This window comes from Athene noctua, chromosome Z, assembly GCF_965140245.1.
Source record: "Athene noctua chromosome Z, bAthNoc1.hap1.1, whole genome shotgun sequence".
Taxonomy (NCBI): domain Eukaryota; kingdom Metazoa; phylum Chordata; class Aves; order Strigiformes; family Strigidae; genus Athene; species Athene noctua.
The window spans coordinates 81485162-81508088 of record NC_134077.1 but is presented as its reverse complement, the minus strand read 5'-3'; the positions used below and the strand labels follow the sequence as shown (position 1 = coordinate 81508088).

Genomic DNA, 22927 nt, shown 5'->3' with positions numbered 1-22927 from the left:
CTTTGAGACATAAAAACTTCAGGCATCATTGCACCATGTTGCACTTGCGGAACAGAAGTTTCCAGGAGCTTATTCTTATTTCCAGAGTACAAAATCAAGCAACACTTTGAAGGAAGGCTCTGCTCTTCTGCCATCTCACTTTCCCCAGTCATCCAGCAAGCACACAACCTGCACCAGTAACATTTAGTGATGTTTCCTTGCTCCAGGACTGCAGAAGGAGGTAGTGTGGTGCTGAATGATCCCCTTATCTCCCTTTTGTTGCCGGTTTTGCAAAACCAGTTGCACTGACTGGTGTGGCAGGAAAATAATCTACTGCTGTTACCAGCTACCTTCAGCCACAGAGGGGCAGCTCATTCCAAACTCCCACTGGCATCTATAAAATTGTTTACTGCAGAGGTAATGGGGGAAAATGATAAAACATGGCATGAGTATTTGTTCCTCGGACATTCAGGAGAGAAAAAAAGACACTCAAAACCCACTTAATCACCTCAAAAGTTTGTATCACAAAGTATCAGTATAGCTCTAGGCTGGATAGGCTGGTGAGGTGGACAATACTCTTGTGGCCTCTGATTAGGAATCTTTCATCAGCAGTCAACACAAGGGAAGCCGAAATGATGATTGTTCAGTTACCCTTGTAATCATCTTTTTATACGCATTAATTATTTACATAGTACAGGGTACTTACATACTTGTTAATTAAAATCTGCTTTTTTCATTCAGTTATACCCCTAAGATCTCTTTAGAGCATGTAATCCTAACAGCATTTATTTCACTTTCATTATGCCATATTTTGTTGTTATCTTTCTTTGTATAAATAGAAAATCCTTCAGTGCAGAACACTTGTGGAAAAGGATTCCTTAACACTGACAATTTCTTCTGAGAGAAAGAAATGGGTGATTGGTCTGTTTTGAATATTGATGCCCAGAATCCCCAAGAATCCTCAATTTTTTTTCAGCTACACCATTATCTATCTACTCTTCCATTTTCAGTGTGGTATGCTCATTTCACCCTTTCTTAATCTTGCCCATTGGCCTTTGTTCTGAGGTCCTGTCTTCCACTGTAGGATGATAACACAGATCCTAAATTAATAGTCTTGACTCCAGAAAAAGACCTCAAGGCTCTATTGTGATACAAATGATCAGCAACATAAATTGCTCATCACTCACTGTTCATCACATTCTCTGAAGAGCACCAAAAATAAGACACTTATTTATAAATAGCTCAGCCTGCTAGATTCCAGTGAAACTCAATTTCGTATCTTCCCACCATTTTGACAGTGCATATAAATATGTGACATGTAGTTATGTGAAAGTTAGCTGTGCTGTGAAGTCCTCCTTGGGCATTCACAACCCTTACAGGTTTACAGCAGAAGAATAAATTGCAAATTGAGACCGTGGTGGGATGCAGCATACCGCATGATTAGCATAAGAAAGGTGCTTTGCTTGAATGGCAGCTTGTTGCCCAGATCATACTGCCCTTGTATTCCTAGTAAGTGTACTTTAAGAGGAAGAAGAAGTGAGAATTCACAGTGAATAATACATCTGATAATCACAGACATTTTTTTTCTGCCTGAAAACCACCTGAAATTTCTGGAACAAGCACAAACAATATAAGCATTAGAAATAACTGCATCCTAGAGCCTTCCAAAAAATGTATCAAAGTGCTTCCTTTTACTTCACTGGCTTTGAATAGGGACCAGCTTGAGATACCATTTTGGTTGTTTGGCTGAGCCACATGATTTTTTTTTTTCTCTTACAATCTGATAAACACAAGAATTGGAGATATACATGGAAGCTGGAACTTGCAAATACTGCAAGTGTTCTGTTTGCTATTCATTTTCTGTGAGCATTTCTCCTAGTGTAATTTGATTACTGGAATGTTCATGAAAAGCAGATGCTGAGAACAGGAACAGCTGAAGCGAATCATTTCATGAACGTGAGTATCTGTGTGTTGTTTCTGATGCAATTGCCATCATTAAAAATACCAAACTAATATATTCAGACTTCCTGTTAAGTGTGGTATGGCTTTCCTTAGGATGAGGAATTAGTCCAACAGGATCTGTGTCTTGTTGGTGCGATATTAAAACAATATTCAGAAGTGAACTTAATACTTCCATCAACTTTAACCTTTATTTTTACCTGACTTTGCCTTATTTTCACCAGAGTTCCCTTCACTTCAAAATCTACAGAAAACCATTCACTAAGCTCAAAGAATATTTCAGACAATTCATCTTTTTGTGGATCTGTGTTATGCCAGCACTGTAAGATCAAATGCATGTCTTCCAATAATCATACAAAATTATTACAATCTTATTAGGGAATAATAAGCTGCAAAATCACTTATTATTGTCAGTAAGAGGGGGAGAAAGGAGGGAGAGAAAGGAGTGTGCAGTCTGACCATTGAACAGGGAACTGAAATGGGAAATTCAGTCTTCTCCAGCACAGTTAAAAACATACGGGAAAATACACTGGGCTGAGTACTGGAACAGTTACTGGTCTGCCAATCTGGCCAGCTGAGTTTCCTTGCTTTGTCAGAAGTTACCTTTGGAAGGTTAAAAGTTGTCCAAGGCTGTCAAAATCAGCAGCAACCCCGTTGCGTGTCTGTAAATGATGTGCTGAGTCTGCATGCACATTTGGCCACTGCCCAACATAACAATGATGTGGTCGCCATTGGAACTTCTGTCTGGTTCTGGAGCATCCATCCTTTTTTAAGGGTATTAGCAGTGACAGGAAGAAACAGCCAACCCAGAAAGCAAGTTCCCTGCTGTGCACAAAATCTCTTTTTGCAGAGGACTTTACCTGACCTGAGCGGTGCTTCCAGTCGCACAGTGTGAGCTTGGAGACTGACACTGCATTCTTGCTTGACAATTCCCTTTGCCTTCACTGTGAGCTCAGAGGGTGGTGTTCCAGCAGCCTTCACACCTCTTTGCCTGGTGTGTGTCCCCCCAAGTTTATCAGTCCACATGTGAGTCAATCAGTATGCTCAAATGTGTATAAAATCTTCCATCATTGAGTGGTCTCCAGACATGGCTTACATTTCAGAAGAGAAAAGCAAACCTTCCACAGAAGATCCTGCTTTCTGTGAGTGTATTTCTCTCCCTTTTATTATCATCGCTGGCTGGCTGTTTCACTCCAATTTATTAATAATACATCCTGGTGTTCTGTGTGGTACCTGGTAAGGGGCTTTAAGCAGGGAGTTTTACAGAATATTTTGGTACCCTTGTTCAGACGCAGCAGTGCAGCCTCCAGGTCAATGCAAAATATCAAAGCAGTATTACAACAAAACTCAGAGCTTATGGTTTTTCATCTTCCTTAGTTCCATCCTAGGTCACTGAAATGTGTAGAAGTATAATTTATCCGTTGGAAACTGACCAAGATTTGCATTCAAGTGCTAGCATCATGTAAACAGAGAAAACTGAAATGAGGAAAAGAAAAAAATACATTCCTATTTCTCCAGGGAATATACATTTTCTGTGATTTTTTTTTTCATTATTATTATTATTATAGGTTCTCTGTCCCTGAAGCAGTACTGTTTCCTGCAGAGACATGCAGCAGTTTTGATTGTATGTTCTTGCCAAACTCCTAAGAGCGGTGGTCTGTCATCCCTTCCCTTCAGGTTGTCTGGAGGAATTAGATACTCCTCTGCAACACTTCCCCTTGCTCAGAGAGTTAAAAAGAATCACGGCACCAAAAATAGTTGATGTGAATTCCTTGTCCCCAGGCTTGGTTCACCAGACTCTGCAAAGTCATTGTGGATTATTTGCATGGAGATGGATAGACGCAAACATCTTGCTGAGATTAGTGAGACATGACGCTTTCCTACTTTATCACAAGCACTTACCCATGTTAAACTCCCAGGGCGAGCTTCATTTTGCTGGTTCTTACCCTCTCCTTTAGGAGGATACAATCACCCACTCACAAAGCAGAAATAGTGCATGACTAACTATGTCACGGAACAAATGATTAACACTAAGTAGTTTGTGCTAGCTGTTTGCAAACAATCCACGTGCCAACAATTATGCTGAAGCAATTTTGTGAATACCTAACACAGTGTATTTTGCATAACTCAAGACTGGCTCCCATATCATTTAATTCATAACTTCTGTCTAGTTTGTTAAATTCATAAATGTAATATAGTCCATAGAACAGGTAGTGCTGGACTTGACTGTGATACTAGTCTGTGATGCTGGACTGGCAAAGGCTGTAGGAAGGATGGTGGCTCTGATGAATGAGGTGCCATTCAAAACAACTTACAGCTGCTGTGTTTTAAGAGTTTATAAGTCACAAAGTGCAGAAGAGGGCAGTCATACACAGGCAGATCCATAACTGCATCTGATGCTTTTGGGTTTGCAGCTATGTAAATAAAGGTGCTGTTTGCCTCAGATGCACCCAGCCTGTCACAGAGAGCTTGGTCTGGCTGTCCGAGTGCATCAAAACGCTCATAGAGCTCATCATCGGGAGCTGAGGGCCTCTTCATCAGCTGCAATCACTCATCAGCCATCTGCTGACATCAGGGTTAAAGAGCTGACCTAGAGAAAGCATAGCATCTGTATGCACCATGACATGGGCCAGGGCAGGAAAAGCTGAGCTGTGAGGAAGAAAATGTGTCATATGTCTGTACAAAGCTCAAGCATGGACGAGAGTTTATTGATTGATTTGGCTCCGAGTATTTGAGAGCCTTTGACTCAGAGAAATGTGCAGCCCCAGCAGATCCTAAAGCACAAAGCTCTTAAAAAGTAAATTAAATAGCCAATGTACTTGAGTAATTGGTACTTTGCAATGAGTATACCGCTTTTCAGCTGTCTCAGAGTTGCAAAAACCCTACGTAACTTTAAGGAGGAGATGTTTTATAAGAGGGGAATATGGATGCAGGAGAAATTTAAAGGAATGGTAGTAGAGAAGGCGAAGCCAGTATTGAAAAGAAAACTGTTTGTAAAAGCCTTTCTTCTCATTTCAGTGCTGCAAAGCATTTTTCCCGTCAGTAACATCTAGCCTGTTAAATTGTTGCTGTTACTTTCATTACTTTCTCATAAACAAAGCCAACCCCTATTAACCTGCCACAACAGTTTTTCCCTTTCCCCCTCAAGAAATGTAAACTAGCAGTACAAATAAGTTTTTGCATAAATAGGTGGGATGAAGAACTTTATTTACAGTGAAGTAAATTTGGTATTTAGTTCCATCACAACAGTTTGTCCAGCTACCCCTTACTAGTTTTTTCTACAAGGGTAAAAAGTATATTCTTCCCCACCACCAAAGGTCTCACTAGTAAGAGCAGTATGCTGAGTTATTTTTGTCCACGTGCCATTGAGTTTCTCATTAACAAGGGCAGATGTATTTCTTTGATGCAGTATGGATTTCCATTTTTTTCAGCTCTGTGCAGTTTATGCAGTTCTACAGCCTCACCAGTGGTGTGGTGCTGGCCTCTGCTGCAGAGCTGGCCCGCGGGCTGCACACGGAGCATCAGCGGCACAACAAAAAGGGAGGGAAGGCTGTAAGGCTAAAAGCTCTTCTCTTTGCCATGCTGCTGCTGCAGCCAGGCAGTTACTGGGGTCCATTGCAGCCAGGCAGTTATTGGGGTCCATTACCACCAGTAGTGACACATCCATATGGTGCTTTTATGCCATTGCAGCAGGAATGATATTTACAGGGGAAGGCTGACAAGCTTCTCCTGACAATGCGATACTGGGAAGAGCCACAGGCAGAGCTGAAGGGAGAGAGAATTACATTTATTTGGCCAGTGCCAGTGTCTTGCAATTAGTGCTAGCTTCTGGCAAGTGATGGTGTCAGACAGCAGTACAGATCTTGAGTACAGCCAGATGGTCCTATCAAGCGTGACGTGCTGTTCTTCCCAGTGTGCATGGTGACATATTTATCTTCAGACTGTCCCCACTATTACATACTTCATACATATGGATGGACATTGCCTAAAGCTTATAAAGTATCAGTTACCTCTGCTCCACTGCATCCAAACTCAGTACGAAGGAAGGGTTAATAAATATCATTCATATTTTGTAGTGATTTAGAAGCTCTGTGCAATCATTTCATTGTTGCTCTAAATGTCCATGCTAGATGCAGAGTAAAAGAAAACCTAGTAGCAATCTATGCAAATATTTGTGCATGGGAGAGAGGTGATAGTAGAATGTATCTTCTGTCAAGCATTTAGATGAGAGCAGAAGATTGAGTCACAATGAAGTCATGTGTAAATGTTCACCTGATGATCTTGCACATTATAAATCAAAGACTCAAACAGGCATGGGTGGTGATTTTTGATACATTCTCCCAAGCCTCACCACAATACTTAGCTGTAAACCACTTTCTGGTCTGTGAAGTACCTCCTACAGTGAGGACTTGTTTCACGACTCTGTACCCAGGACTCTTCTGGAATACAATGGATTATTACTAAGTTGTTTATCCACTTAAAACTAATGAGGAAATCACAGTATGCAAATGCCTGCAGACAAAGGGTCCTGATGAAATAAGTATCCATGGGATGGGTAAACACTAGTCTGGAAGAGAGACCTGTGCACTGTGAATAGTGTGATGATACAAATGCCCAAATTATTTTACAATAACCTATAAAATAAATGGCTGTTTGTTATTTTCTACATTCTTTAAACTACTGAGGCAGCTGTGTCTGGCACAAGAAGGAATAGGAGATTTGAGCCCTAGGTTCTGCTCCTGGCAAAACCTTCATATATTCTCCAAGACATGTGATTTAACCTATTTTTTTCCTTTTTTCCCTCTGATCCCTCCCTGTGTAAAAGGGTGTGAAATATTTATCTTGTTGTAAGCCTTAAGATGGACAGAGAGCTGTTTCACAAAGGAACACAAAGCCTGGCCCTGCAGCAGTGGTGGTCTGTGGCCACTGTGGAGGGGGTGATCCCCGTTTTACAGAGAGGGGCTTGCTCACAAAAGGAGCACAAAACGAGGCAGGGATTTCAGACCGGATCGCTCAGTTTCTATATTCGACAGACAGCCAGGGCCCCTTCCTCCGCCTCCTCCTCCTCCTCCTCCTCTCCCTGCGTGCCTTGGTAACAGGCTCTGCGCAGTCACACACTTTTGTGGGTAGTTGCTATACGTTTTACTGGAAACTCAGATGCTTCTGCCTTTGGGGGCGGGAGGGTAGGCGCCTCCTGATTAGAGGAACATGCCTTATTTTGTGTACTGCATGCCCAGAAAAGCAATCTGCAAACTGCCACGAAACTTCTAAATTGTACAGTTTTGGGGTTTGTTTGGTTTGTAATGACAACATATTCATTCAGAATTGCAAAGGAAAAATAGGGAGCAGTGATTAAAAAATTTACAGCGAATATAAGCCACTAGGCTTTGCTACATTTTCAAAAATCATATTGTCTTCTGTTGAAAGATAGTAAATCTGCAGCTGAGAAACTAACATCACACGGTTTGTTTATTTTTTCCTGCTGCAGCAGGTGTTGAGCAGCACTTATCCTTGAACTATTTCTTATGCAAACAGACTGCCTCCTGCTGAGGAAAGTAGCTTCACTGCCTGGCACAATTGGTGAAAGGTGCCCAGTGAGGCAGGAATGCCCGTGCAGGATGAGACCCTCCTACACTGGCCACCAGCACAGCGTCGTGGACTTCGGGCAGGCAGCGGGTGGCATTTCAAGGCTGCGTGGGATCACGTGTCCCAGTGGCCAGTCCCCTCTGTTAGCTTGCTGCCCCACCACATGCAGAGTGCGTTTGTTCTTAAAAGAGATGTTTGATTTTTAATTTTTTTTTTCCCTGCTTACCCCCTGCCCTGAGAGCGAGTTAGAATTCTTCTTTCTGATTTCTTGTCTTTCTAATTAAAGCCTTGGTGTATTAAATAAGAAACCTCAAGTGGAGATGTTTAAATTCTGTTCTTGATTTTAAGCCAAAGAAGTACACATAAATATTCACCTTAGAACCATGATTTAAATGTCTAGCCTCAGAAATGAACTTACTTAATCTACTCTGGCCTCTAGAGTTAAGAGATCAGTCTTTGCAAGCTTAATTCTCAGCTTTCTTTCATACAAAAAATCGATACAGAGCGAAATGCACCTGTAGACAAAATTAATCCTGTGGAACATGCCTGGAGCAAGGCCCAGCAGAAGAGGATGCAATGATGAGCTGGTGCTGGCTTTCTGAGGAACGGGACATGGGTCAGCATTAATTTCTCCCACTGTATTTTTCTACACGCAACTATCATTTTAGTGACTGCTCCATGCATAAATAACTGCATTCAACACGACCTGTGGGCACTTCTCCGACAGGTAGGGAGGGACCCGTAAAGATGAATAGGCTAACTTGGTTGATGGTCATTGTCCTTGAAGAGCAGCACCTGGTGCCCTGCAAGGAGTCTGTAGGGCTGTCCTGTTCCTGGAGGTCCAGCTTGCAGCAGGACAGCTCTGCACGCCACATCCTGAACATCATTTTATAACATTGGCTCAGAACAAATGGGGAAGGTTTCTTGGTTGAATTGCCACCTCCTTCCCTATTTGTCTACTAGATAGAATGACCTAGTTTCACTCTGCTGAGCTGCAAACACCAGATAGGGTTGCACAGTCTGGTGGTAGGCACATAGTCATTTGCAAAAATAATGAGATGTGGGGGCACAGCTACTGAGGGAAGGGGGAATGCAAATGCTTAGAAGAGTTGAAGACACTTTCAAGCCATGCTGAAATTGGACGGCAAGTGAAAAACAGTGGTCCAGATTTTACTCCTTGGTGCTGGTGTTAGTGGTGAATAAAATCTAATTGGATTAAATGCTGCATGGGTGCACTGGGTGCATGTCAGAAAGGACAGTAGCTACTTTTGTAGAATGGGCTCAAACTTCTTTTACCTACATAACATAAATCATAAATTCTCTATACCCCGTCTCTTTATATTCTACATTTTCTTCCAGAATTAGTTTCTTTTTGTTCAGCCAGAATTTTGCTTGTACCTAAAAAGCTAAGTAATACAGAAAGTGTACTCATAGCCTGTTGTGCTTGTGAAAAAGTAGCGTTTTCTAGAGATGTGCTGCAACATGTCCATATTGCTGGTGCAAAGGTGGAAGTTGCTGTAACAGGACAAAGTTGGGCATGCCATTCCAAGAGCCCTTTAAGCTGAGGACTCTTGACAGGGGTGACATGCCAAAGAGCCCAGTGTTGAGCAGTGCTTGACAGTGTGTATTGTAATTACAGCCTTGGTTGCCAAATTCTCTGTCAACTCTTGCACTGTGTTAATGGTAGTCCTCAAGAGCAAGGCATCAGAGCAAACACCATGTGCCGTTAACATAAGCTTTAGAAACCCTTTCTACATGCAAAGCCAAAAATTTATTGTTAGTCTAATTAAAACCCTAACAGTTTTATCAATGTAGTGTTATTGGTCCCAATGATGCCAGCATTTACAGGCAAATTATCCAAGTACCACAGATCATTCTCAGTAATGATACTGTTCAGATTGTCATCCATGCAGTTTCTGTATCTCTTCTCAGATACTGGCCTCACCCTTCCATATACCTCTGGGTCTTGAGGTTGGCATCACAAATCTTTAGGGAGACAGAGCAAGTATGCGTATGCTTTAAGGGTGTGGGGGTTGTTTGTACCATGTTGTCTGTGTCCCAGGATCTCTAAAGGGAGGAGTATCATATTGATGATGGGAATTTCTTCCTCCTCTGGGTTTGCTTTTGGTCATTTCTGTATCTTTGTTAATACTGTCTGTACTTCTGCTGTATTTACTTGCCCATTCCTCATTCATTTGCAGTTCCACCTTATATCGATGTTTGTGGTGTCTGGTACTTACAACAGATTGAATACTTGTTCTTTGTTCCCCCTTAACCCAGTTTTACTCAGCTGACCATGTTGCAATTTCCTAGTGGCCAGTAACTGACCATTGTGATTTTCAGCTGTGGCACCTCTGATGCAGTCCTGTGCTTGTGGTATTAAGGCTTTTGCTGTCATCTTATGACAGTACTTCTGGGGATCCTTGATACAACCCTGTTTGTTTTTTTCAGCAGCCTTTGAACTGTGATTTCTTGATAATCCAAGTAGCATTTTATTACTGTAGCCTGATCACACCTATATCTTTGCTCTAGGGTTGTTAGTAATCACTCTAAAAGACTAATGCAAATTATTCAATTAGCAGACACGCACACACACACACACAGAGCGTGCTCTGGTAGCTACTTAAATCATTTTCTCCAGGTTAAAACAGCACCACTGGTGTGTTACCAGAATTTCTTTGCAACAACATGGTCTTTCTGCATTGCATCTCAGATGTTAGGTGTGCCAGGACCAAGGAGGCATATCTCAGCAAGTCCAGATTCCAAGCACTGTCTGCTCCCAAGTGCTGCCCTCGTTCTGGCCCTGATGCTGTTAGAAGTTGAATTGTTACCTACCCTCATGAACCAAAAACTGGGGGGAAAAAGCCCTTCCCCTGTTCACTGCCTGAGTAACACACATGAGAAAACAGACTGCTTTGGACTTGCTTTAAAACAGAGCCCCTCTGACTGATGGCAAGGATGTGAAAAGCACCAGTGTTTCTGAGGTGCTTCTCAACAGAAGAGCGCACAAACTCCCCTAGATAGTCTGCTGAAGAGCTCTGAGTTAGTTGAATGCTGTGTCTCCTTAAGGGAAGAATTAAATTCTTCTAAATGGTATTTTCCAACCATTCAGGCTTATAGTGGCATTCAGAAGAACCCCCAAAAGATACGCCTCTGTGGAACAGCCACTGTATTTTGCATCCTTTACAAGTGTGGGAAGACTTGTAATGGGGTAGCTGCAGCATGAATGCCAAAAGAGAAATCCTGCTCACAAACATGACAGCCTAGATGAGGCCAGCTGTAAAGAAATGTGTTAGTGGGAAATGTTATTAGAAAAGCTGGGGTAGAGCTAGCCAGGATCTCCTTGGTCTTTCTGGCAAGTTCTCACTTACTTGTGACAACCTGGTTCCATAACAGTGTTGAGCTTTTAGAAAATAATACCATGCAGTGACAAATTTTCCTTTGTGGTGAATATTTATACTCAGTATCTTCTGACATCTTTTACCCGGGCATTTGCAAGGGCTTTGCAGGCGTTAGTTTCAGTACTTAGCACTTGGGAGCAAGAATCACAGACATGGACCTGGCCACCTCTTTGTCCCGTTTGAAGTGTACCAGTGAAGTGGAGTGGAGGTGGTTCTCTAGCTTTTTGCATTGCCATTTTAATGATGAAGAGATGGAGAACTAATGCATCTCCCCAGATCTATTTGTATTGGCAACCATCTGTCTTTTTTTAACTATAATGACAAATTTGATGAAGGGAAAAACTATTTTGTCTCTTGGCATCTGTATGAAATATTCTTTGTCAGACTTTACATGTTGGATTTTTTTTCTTCCTGGAGCAAAGAACACCTTGAAGTTTTGAAGTAGTATTACTTATGATAACTTATAAGTGGCTATGAAGATAAATAATGGGTCTTACTTTCCAAGAATAGCTGAAAGTTCATGTTTTCTATTGCCTCGTTGACCTTGTAGAGAGCTGTACATATTCAGATTAGTTGGGAGTACTTGTATGTAGGCATTAGAGGTGCTAAGCAACCTCAAGTCATGACTATCTGGTCTAAAGAGAGAAATCATTTTTAGGACAGACTAAGTCAAGGCTTAAATTAATCTAACTCCAGTGGTTTTGTGATTTTTTTAAAGTCAACAGTGCCTTTTTAGAATCTGCTTATAAGCGTTGCCTGAATAGATGCCAGGCCCCTTTAGCTGCAGGAATCAGAATAGCTCTGGCTGGTCTAAGCTAGCTTTTCTGTCTCAGAAGCTTTTAAACCATCTGCAAAAAAAATAGGCTTTAGTGTGGGGACCTACCCTGTTTCAAATTATGGTCTTAGTCATGAGCAGGTGTTTATATGGAAACAGATGCGGAAGACAAGAAAAAGGCATTCATGAAGTCATCCTCCTCTTTATGGGGCCAAAGCAGGTCTGGGATTTTCTTCCCCAGAGAATCAAAAGCCTAAATAGCAGAAGAAATGTACTACAGGTGTTTTTAATCATAACTGATGTTGCTGCTTAAACAGATGCTTAGTTGATTTTCTGGATGAAGGCCTAGGAGCCAAATCTAATGCTTATTGACATCCATGTCAAGGCTCTGGGGTTTAACTGGGACCAGGAGAGAACCCAGGAGCCACAAAACACCCAGGCGCAGCTCTGGGTGCTCCTCACAGGGGAGCGGAGGGATGTGTGCCTGCCCTGCACACTGATTGTATCTCTGCAGAAGGTGCAGAATGGACTTTGAGAAGAAAACCTGGACACTTCACCCTGTGCTGTGGGAACCTGCAGAAGTGTTGCCTCTTGGTCACGGTCTGCCCTGTGGGCAGAGCAGGTTTCTCTCAGCAGCCTGGGGGTGGATGTGCTGGAGCACGCCTTTCCTCCGCTGCTGCCGGGCTTACCGGGATGCAGTACAGTGGGCAGCTCAATGGCTGGTCGGCACACGCGGCAGGACCTCTCCATTCCAAGTCCTTCCCATGGTCTGTCAGCTGCCAACAAAAAATCCTCCTTGAAGCTTTGCAGTGTCAGCAGTATGGCAGTTATTTAAAAAACCCAACATTTCATAGCATGTTCTTTCATGGCATGAAAGAAAGAAGCAATAGGTGTGCCCAGAGCCTTCAGGAAACTAAGTTTTAAGCCTCAATTTTGTAGTTTCAATCATGGAAGAAAGAGCTGTGGCATCAGCTTGCTCACAGCTGCCATTTAGCTGTGTTTGTAAAGCTGTGAGTCCCCACAGTTGCACTGTAAGCCAGAAGGCTTTTTTTTGTCCTTCAGTGGAGCTTTGTCTGATACAATTACCTAGCCTTTTTTCTCTTTGGTGTTTCTTATCATAAATATATATTTGAGCACTGCCTTTGCCCCCAAGAGTCAGAGATGAATAGTATTTTCTGTGTATTATTTTCTTTTACACAGTTAGCAAAAGAATATTCACATATATGCTTTTAACTCTGCTAATTAAGCTATCATAATGTCAAATAAAATGTCACTGTGACCATAGCTAATTAGCATTACAAATTTGGTTGAAGAGATAAATGGCCAGATCTTTCAGGGTGTAAGTCAGTCCAGCTCCAGGCATTCATGCTTACAAGATTTACAAGGACTAAGGATGGCTCTACAGACTACTGAAATGGAGGCTTGAAAAATATTGCATTAATGAAATGCAAATCATGTTTCAGTCGTTAAATGAACCTGTTATCTCAGGTGTCTCAGGCAATGAAACTGTAAAACTGCTCTGGTTGGGATACAAAAAGCAAATAAGTCATTACAGTCTCTGCTGATGTACAGGAGTGAAACACATCAGACCATGTAAAGCTTAATAGTCCATGAATGGCTTGGTCCAAAGCCCACTGAAAGTCAGTAGAAAGACTGTTGGTATCCAATCCAAAGGCGATTAGTCAGAAATTAAGGATTCTAGGCCTGTTCTTTACTGAGTAAACACTGAAGTGAGCTGATCATGGCTGGTTTATAAAACAGGAGCTGATGACATGCAATAAAAATTAAGCTCTTATAGACGTAGAAAATGTTTCTGCTAGTGACACTATGTAAAAGCAAACACATTATTAAAAATAGATCACAGTTAACATTATTCAAATGGTGTTTAATTGTCTGTGTAATTTGAAGAAAAACTGTCGCAAGTTATATAATCTTTAATGATTTTAATTGAATTTCTATATGAGCTTTAATTGACAGTTTAACTGAAATAGTCAAACTTTACTAATTTCCAAAGTGAGGTAATCAAGGACTTTGCCTAAGTACTTTAATCAGGCTGAACGTACAGTGTTCAATACACTGATGCTATCATAAATCTTCTGTTCCGTGTTAAGTACAAAGTTATACACATCTAAGCTATCATTTAAGTTGTCAGAAGCTTTTGCAGTGAAATTATGTTGTCTCAGTGATTGCTACTAAATGACTGAAGAAACAATTTTTGGAAGTTCCTCATAAAAAGCAGTAATTTTTTATTTTAAAGAAAGACAAATCAATAAACATGCATAAAGGTATTAAGAACACTGTAATATCAAAGGCTTTATACTGACATGATTTCTGTGTGATTTTTTTCAGAGCCTATACGTTCAACTGCATTCTGCAAATGACAAACCTTTCACAATTAAGAACACATTAAATCCAGACATCTCCACATTCTTTCCTAAAAGGATCTTCTTTTGCATATAAAACTGATGAAGTCAACCAAGCACGCACTAGATGAGGCCAGAGAGAGTTCTTGGCTGAGATGTGAAACAACATCTCCCATCAAGCATCCCCTTCCACTAGTCCCAGTACAAAGCAGACATTAATTGCTGTTCTTCCCCGGTGTCTACAGCGGTGTTTGCATGGTGGGCTGAGAATTAGCTGAAAGTTAAACCGAAGACAAATGCCTAGTGACTGAATTTCATGTATATTATTGTATCAGAAAAATTCTGCAGACGGTGTTTCTACTTTTTCAGGGCTGAATGTTTACCTTTCAAGCATATTAACAGGAATTTAGCAACTAATAAATCACAGAGGTGATAAGTGCTCATGTAGATGCACCTGTGGGCTTTTGAAAGTGGCAGCTGAAGCACAGATGGTTTCACAGCAAGAAGCACTCTTACATTCAGGCTCATTATAAGCCAGGTTATCCCAAATCCATCTCTGTTCAGCGAGGAGTAGTGTCTCAATAGCAGAACAGTCTGTTGGATGACTGGCACATCCACCTCTGTTGCACATAAGACAGGGACCAGTGCTAGAGCTCCAGAGAACTAAGCCTGTAGCTGCAGTGCTTAGGAGAGTCCAGCCCTGCTCCTGAGAATACCAAGTCAGATGGAAACTGCCTTCACCTGCACTGCTGAGTAAAATTATGTCCAGTTTTCTGGCCCTGAGCAGAGCTTCACTTCCTCTGAACTCCATGCTTGGTGCCATGTTTGCTCTGGGACCGGTGTAATGCCCAGTAACTCTAAGGTATAATTTTTACATTTTGTGTATCTTCAGCAGTTTGGAGTGCTTTAACACTGGAAGAACATGTGTAGACAAGCAGAAGCCATCTTGCACATGTCTAACTGTGCATATTCACTGGGTTTGGCATGAGGACATAGTAGGGGTCTTCAAAAGTCTAAACCTGCTGGATAAGATGGAGAGCCACCTCTCATGCACTCTTGTCCATACTGCCTGCTGGGAGTGATTCCCAAAACATGCTCAGACCCAAACTGCCAGTTCATGGTATGAGAAACCTAACTGACATAAAAAACAGACCAGGGACAAGTGGAGCAACACAAATGTTCAAGTTTGTTTCCTGGGGCTGTTTTATGCAAGGATATGGACACAGCTCTTATTGCTAACTTAAATCACTCATCAGCGCATGGGTTTCTGCATCCAATAATCCAATAATTGATTTTTTTTTAAATACTTGCGCCTATATCATAATAGCTACGGTACTGTGCTTGGGGTGTTATGTGTCTGAATGTACTGAAGATGTTTGCTCTTCCTCGTACAGGTATGGTTAAGTTGTGTGCTATCATATATGCAAAATGTTTTATGTATTCTGAATAACTCATTTCTTCTCCAACACTCAACTAAGCCAATAGTCTTACAAAGTTTTGCTGATTGGAGGCAGATCATCATGTAAAAAATGTTCATACTTTTGCTTGATCTTGGACAGAGAGAACACAAGGAAAATCCTTTCTACACTCATATTTTCAGTGAGAGACAAACTAGAGTTAATTTACGTGATCATCTCATAACCTCAGAAAAAAAGTTTGTTGTGATTCAGTTTACGGAGACTAATTTATTCAAATCAGCTTCCAAAACCCACATATTATGCACAATGCTTTTTCTTTTTCCTGAACTAATCATGTGTTTTAATTAGCAGGCAATGTTTTCCAGAACAGAACTCAGAAAGTCTGCACAGCTTAACTTCTTGTGCGTTCAGTAACTTGTCCTTTACCAAAGAGTCAATCCTCTTGAGTCTGTTGGCAGTACATGATGTGCATCAGTTGTGGACAGTGATCTATTTAATTAGCTTATTCTTGCATCTATGTAAAAAAAAGGCCACAGGTACCAAAACCAAGAGATAAGAAAAATTGCTGAGAACATCTTCAATTTCTGTATTCTCTTTATCAAGCTCTGAATTCAAATGATCTGCTCTGGAAAACAGATGATGAGTTCATGTAACTGCAAATTAACACAATTTAATGAAAGCTTGCTGTTTATAAATGGTGTTTAGCTCTTCAGGTTTTGTTTTTTTTTTTCTCATTCCACCCCTTACATCTATATCAGAGAGCCCGGGTTTTATTTTTGTAAAACTAATGTAAATTGAACGATTATTGTATTATTCCAAATTCAGAATGATATTTCTAAAATCCATACAAATTAAAGCCTATAATAAACAGTAAAATACTATTAAAATCAAAATGACAGCATTTTATACCAACTTTAAACACAGTAGAGATTTGATCCCTCATATATATCAGCTACTGAAAATGTAAAAAAATAATAACAGACTTCAAATGTTTAGTAACTTAATGCATAGAAAGATAAAAGTCAGACACCTGTGAGGGAGCATAAATGCAGACAAATAACATAAAGTCACAATAAAAGATTTCACAAAGCAAAAGATGCTCTAAAACAGGAACCATAATTCACATGTTTTGATCAGTCTCATGGCTGGAATTGAGTGACGGTGTAAAGTAAAATAACTTTTTTAGCAAAGCTCTGCTGAACACCGTCAAGTTCTCAGCTCAGACCAGAAGTTGTGACAGTGTATAATGTGCTAGCTGAAGGCCCAACAGAAACATTATTTTGTAGCAAAATGTCAGAAATATCTTGGATTCTTTATTTTTTTTAACAAATCTGTAGATAAGATTTAACTTTATTTTTGGGAGCAGGGAAGGGAGAGGAACAAAAGTAAGGGGAAAATATTTATGGATGAAATATTAAGAAAGGAAGAAATACTTACCTTAAGAGAACAGATGAATTAGCCTCACATTATTCCTCCTTTCTGGAAAAGATAAAGTCAAGAGCAATGGTGTTGGGAAACATAACGGGTTAAGTTCTATCATCAGTGACATGGAAAAAAATGAGTATGGAATGCTTATTTATCTAATATTTTCCAGCTCAGAAGTCACGGTCTGCATATCTTAGCCTCTTGTACATTCAGTAACTTTTCCTTTACTAAAGAATCTATTTTCTCTTGTTTTGTTGGCAGTACATTATGTGTATTGATTGTAGACAGCCACTCCTGTTTGTGTAACGAAAGCCCCCAAGTACCAAAAAAAAAAAAGATGAAAAGATGATAAAAAGAACTGAGGGCTCTTCTTTATTTTTCTTATTGTTTACCAAAAAACTTGTCAACATCCATTGAATTTGAACATTAACACCAGGGTTGAGCATTTGAACATTAATTTATACACCCCTGTTAGGAGAGCAGAGAAATCTGCTTGAGAATGCCAAGAAATCCAAAAGTACAAATGGATTGAATGAAGTACAGGTTCTTGAAAACAGACTCATTAGTGACTACTGAAGTTGACTCAAACTCTAGCTAAGGAAGCCCATGAAACACAGTCCATGTAAGATGGGTGGGTGTAAGTTTCCCTGTTTCTCACATAGCTCTCTTAGTTGACAGGTGATTACTTTGAACTAAATGAGTTAATGAAAATTAAGCAAACTCATTGACTTTGTGTCCAGCATATTTCTGATGAGTTGTCTTTCATATTTTTAACTGCAGAATCCCCTTCACCTGCAGATGAGTTTAGAAAACTCTCTGAGTTCTGATGCTGATGTCACTTTCTCGATCCTTGCGATGAACAACTGGTATAATTTCAGCCTGATGCTATGCCAGGAGGAATGGAACATCACAGATTTTCTCTTCCTCACGCAACAGAGCTCCAAGTTCCACTTGGGATCCATTATAAACATCACAGCAAACCTCACTTCAACCAGTGACCTTCTGAACTACTTACAGTTTTACCTGGAGAGCATCAAAGAGACAACATCCACCATGGTGATGTTTGGATGTGACATGGAAAAAACGCGTAGGATTTTTGAAATAACTACCCAATTTGGTGTGATGCCTCCAGAACTTCACTGGATTATTGGGGATTCACAGAACGTTGAAGAACTGAGGACAGAAGGTTTGCCACTTGGTCTTATTGCTCATGGCAAGACAACACAGTCAGTCTTTGAGCATTATGTACAGGATGCAATGGAGCTGGTAGCAAGAGCTGTAGCAGCAGCCACTATGATTCAACCTGAACTAGCTCTTATTCCAAGTACAATGAATTGCATGGATACAGATGAAAAGAATATCACTTCAGGACAGTATTTGTCAAAGTAAGTTTTTCCCGTTTTTCTTCTTTGTAGCTAATATTTGTAGTACAAGAAAAATAATTTTCCTCCCCCTCCCAACCATTTTCAGTGGCTTAGCTGTCATGCTGTTAACCCTCCCTCATACATGCATTTGTTGCAGTACATCCTCCTGCTTCATTATTTCTGGGCAAAAAATGAAACAAATTTAGCCACAGAGGCAGATTAAGCCGCTGTAGAAGATGACACTGTTCCACAGTAGTAGAGATCACACAGTAAATGTAGACTAGGCTACAGACTGTGCTCCGAAAGTATTTTGTATTATGTTTATGCATGTAAGAGGGAATAGTCAAGGCTAGTGTCAAATTCTCTGAGATTTTGAGTTACCTGAGAGAATGCAAAGCACAGTACGAATATTTTCTCTACCAAAGCAATCAAAGAGTATAAAAGCAGATGTGTAGTCCTTGCCAGTGTGCTTCCAAGGAAAAGAAACAAAAAAATGTACCTTGACCACCTCAAAGGCCACTGCTTCTGGTGAGAGCACTCAAAACTACAAAGTGTTCTCTCTTGCTTGGTGTAAGAGGGTTCTCTTTCAGCTTCTGCTAAAACTATTCCTGTAGATCATTGCATGTCACTATATGGAAGTTATTCCCAAAACCGCTTGGGGATTCTTGTCTAGAAATATTCTTGGTTTTAACATGAGAAGAAAAATTGCATACTTCTTTTAGAAAACAAAACAGTTTTTGCTAAGTATGTAAATTCATCAGCTACTTTACATCCAGTGACTGTTGCATGTTTCCCCTCCATTACACCTGGTTTTAGGCATACAGATTTTGTTGGATGGAGTTAGGATAAAAATCGTTGAACCTTTTTGTGTATTTACAACTTTTTTTGAAATTATATCTGAGATGTGTCTTCACAATACTGTAGTTAACAGCACTGCTCAAAACCCAACCATTTCAGTCCCTAACAGTTCCTTAGTCGGCACTACTCCATAATTTAGGAGTCAAAAAACCCTGTTTCTGAAGAGTGAAACAAAGCTTGGGAAGAAATACTGCACTGGCTTGCAATATCCCCCACTGACTTGGGATACTAATTTTATCTCAGTACTCTGTGTATTTTAACTAGCTCATACCTCAGTCCCTGAAAAGTAAAACTCAGCAAGAGTTTCTTAAAGTAACAAATATTTGAGCACAGTAGTTTTACAGACTTTCTGAGGGTTAAAGAAGGGACAAAGAAAAAGGAAAGCAAAATTAAAACTCTTACAAGTATTCCTGCAAAATAATTCTTCATCATTGCTTTCTACAGAAAAGCATTAGCTCTCTCATGAACAGTGACTGCTGCCAACTTTTGTTATATTTTGGTAGACAATATTCAATTTCACATATGTGAAATTTCTTGTCCTTTAATCACAGTAAAGTTATTGTGGAAAAGAAAAAGGATCATATGCTTCGCCTTTTTTTTCCCCTAGGCACCTGCCTGTGGACCCTATTAAAGACAAAATAACAGGTTAGATAAACCCTTGTCCTGAATCATTGCAGCTGTTTTTATAGTGTATAAGTGAGACAGATACCTGCTGGTCAGTACTGATGTCTTTGAGTTAGCAGTATTCACTATTACCTTGGAGTGGTACCAATAATTTCTCAGGTGTGAAGCACCAAGGAGTTGGCCTAACTGTGACCAGCCTTGTCCATTGCACGCGTGCCTTTAGGCAAGTGCCTCCAAAGAAGAAACTTTTCTCTGGTGCTTAATTGAGTGTTTACTAATGTGGGCATTTTTCTGTCTGAATGAACACATTTGTCCTGATACATAGCCTGGGAGCTACAGTAGGTGGGGATGGAGAAGGCATAGTGACATAGACCTTCACCTCTTTTAACTGCAGTGTGTAGTTAAACAGCCATCCCCACAAGCTGGCATAGCTGACACCTGAGTTTTCATTGCCAACACTGCACTCATACATTGGCTGTGCAGACATTCAAATGACACTCAGGAGCAGAATAATGATTGTGTACAAGACCAAGATCTGGTCCATAGCAAAGCATGCCTTTATCTATACGGATATAAATATGGATATAGATGTACAAACCCCTGAAGATTATACTGTTGTCTCTATCTCTCGTTCCTCTTATGATGAGATTGATTCCCTGATCTATTGCTGACTGCTCATGGGAGCATCCTTGTTGGCGGAATGAGGCATTAAAATTTCAAAGCCTCATCTTGTCACAGAATCATCTAGGTTGGAAAAGACCTTGAAGATCATCGATTTCCAACCATTAACCCAACACTGACCATTCCCAACTACACCAGATCCCTCAGCGCTATGTCAACCCGACTCTTAAACACATCCAGGGATGGGGACTCCACCACTGCCCTGGGCAGCCCATTCCAACGCCCAACAACCCCTTCTGGAAAGAAATGCTTCCTAATATCCAGTCTAAACCTTCCCTGGTGCAACTTGAGGCCATTCCCTCTTGTCCTATCACTTGTTACTTGGTTAAAGAGACTCATCCCCAGCTCTCTGCACCCTCCTTTCAGGCAGCTGTAGAGGGTGATGAGGTCTCCCCTCAGCCTCCTCTTCTCCAGACTAAACAACCCCAGTTCCCTCAGCAGCTCCCCGTATGACCTGTGCTCCAGACCCTGCACCAGCTCCGTTGCCCTTCTCTGGACACGCTCGAGTCATTCAATGTCCTTTTTGGAGTGAGGGGCCCAAAACTGAACCCAGGAATCAAGGTGCGGCCTCACCAGTGCTGAGCACAGGGGTAAGATCCCTTCCCTGTCCCTGCTGGCCACGCTAGTGCTGACACAAGCCAGGATGCCATTGGCCTTCTTGGCCCCCTGGGCACACTGATGGCTCCTGTTCAGCCGGCTGTCAATCAACACCCCCAGGTCCCTCTGTGACTGGCAGCTCTCCTGTTGTGGCCCAAGGGCAGTCCCTGGCATTTGCCCTCAGTGAAACTCCCCCAGTTGGGCTCAGCCCATGGCTCCAGCCTGTCCAGGTCTCTCTGCAGAGCCTCCCTACCCTCGAGCAGACCAACACTCCCACCCAACTGGGTGTCATCTGCAAACTGACTGAGGGTGCACTCGATCCCCTCGTCTAGATCATCAATAAAGATGTTAAACAGGAGTGGCCCCAAAACTGAGCCCTGGAGAAACCACTCGTGGCTGGCCACCAACTGGATTTAACTCCGGTCACCACAACTCTTTGGGCCCAACCATCCAGCCAGTTTTTTACCTGTCTTACAGCTTCAACTAGTCTTACAGCTTATAACTCTGCATCTTGGATAATTTCAGCAGCCTGCTGTTTGCCTGCCCACTCTAGTTCTTGCCTCCAGTAAACTTTCCAACCAAGCCATCAAGCCTGAAAGAAAATTAAATAATTTAATTAAATCATTATTAAAGGTACTACAAAGGTATCACTGCTAGAGTATGGTAGTTCTGGAAAAGCTCTAATGAGCATTTATTACAACAAAGCACATGAAAAACAAATAAGACTGAAATGGGCAAATGACACACTTTGGACTCACTGGTCAAACTGAAGTGACTTTATCACAGGCTGTAAGTGTGATCATCAGCTCACACATATTGACAAAGCATAAAGGAAGTTAATTCAGCTGTCAGACTTGAGGATATGGCCCTTCACATTCTGAAATTTGTATACATCATCTCTCCATACAAATCTCTCAAAAGATAGTGCTCAGATATTGCCAATGTATCAGTGCAATACTCAGCACTTGTAATTCTGAAAGATTCACACTAGAGATTCTGGCTTAAATAATGTAGTCAGATCCTCTTATCTGTTTCCTAAAGTTATTGAGTAAGGGAGTTTTTACGTGAAGTCCCTGGCATGAGTTTCACTAGTGCTGCATACAGCATATGCAAATGAATAGCAACCATAGCCACTCACATATAAAACAAAGTGCTGTTAAAATGTATCTCCCACATGGTTCCCCTCATTTATTTTGATTAATGTCCTGTCACTACCAAATATATAGAACATGCAAATCAGCTGCAAAAGTAAGCCACTAACTCAATAAGGTATCAGACTCATACATTTAAATGCTACTAAATCTCTCAGGTAACCGCTTCTAACACAATTCAGCCACAGGACAGGTACAGAGGGCTCAATTCACCCTCATGGGCACACTTATTTCTACAGTGACTATCAGAGAACACAGTGCATAAATTCCACTGTTCTCATTCTACCTGGAGAAAATAAATCTAATGTATTATTCCATACCTTTATCTACTCCCAAAGCACCTGGTCTGCAGCATTCTGATATCCAAGTTGAGCTGTAGTGGCAACATGGGGCCAAATTCATTAGACCTTTGCCAGCTTATTCCATCTGAGCATTTGTGTCCCTCAGTTTTGGTATTTTGTGAACTGTTAGCACTATTTTTCACACTTAAACAATTCTTTCAAAATTTTACATACAGACCCACCTACACATGCAGTGGTTTTACTGTTACTGTCAAAGTGATGGCTTCAGCATATAAGCCCAGCAAGGCTTGTAAGGAAAAAGTTGCACAATTTTTTACAAAGACTGAGGAGGAGAGATAAAAAACATATAAGTTTATGGGCACATAAACCTTTCTTTAGTGCTTAAGTTTGCCTTCCCCTATAAACTTTGTCTTGATAGTGTTTACATACAGAAACATGCAAGTA

At 41.0% G+C, this 22927-nt stretch overlaps 1 protein-coding gene across 2 annotated transcripts in view; it reads left to right on the top strand.

Moving 5' to 3' along the window:
* Window positions 1-22927, top strand: part of GRIN3A (glutamate ionotropic receptor NMDA type subunit 3A) — a 75517-nt gene that overhangs the window by 13541 nt on the left and 39049 nt on the right. For both annotated transcript variants that reach the window (XM_074931644.1, XM_074931643.1), the window contains one exon: window positions 17687-18291. In XM_074931644.1, the coding sequence (XP_074787745.1) occupies window positions 17687-18291 (605 nt within the window). The remainder of the gene's footprint in view (window positions 1-17686; window positions 18292-22927) is intronic.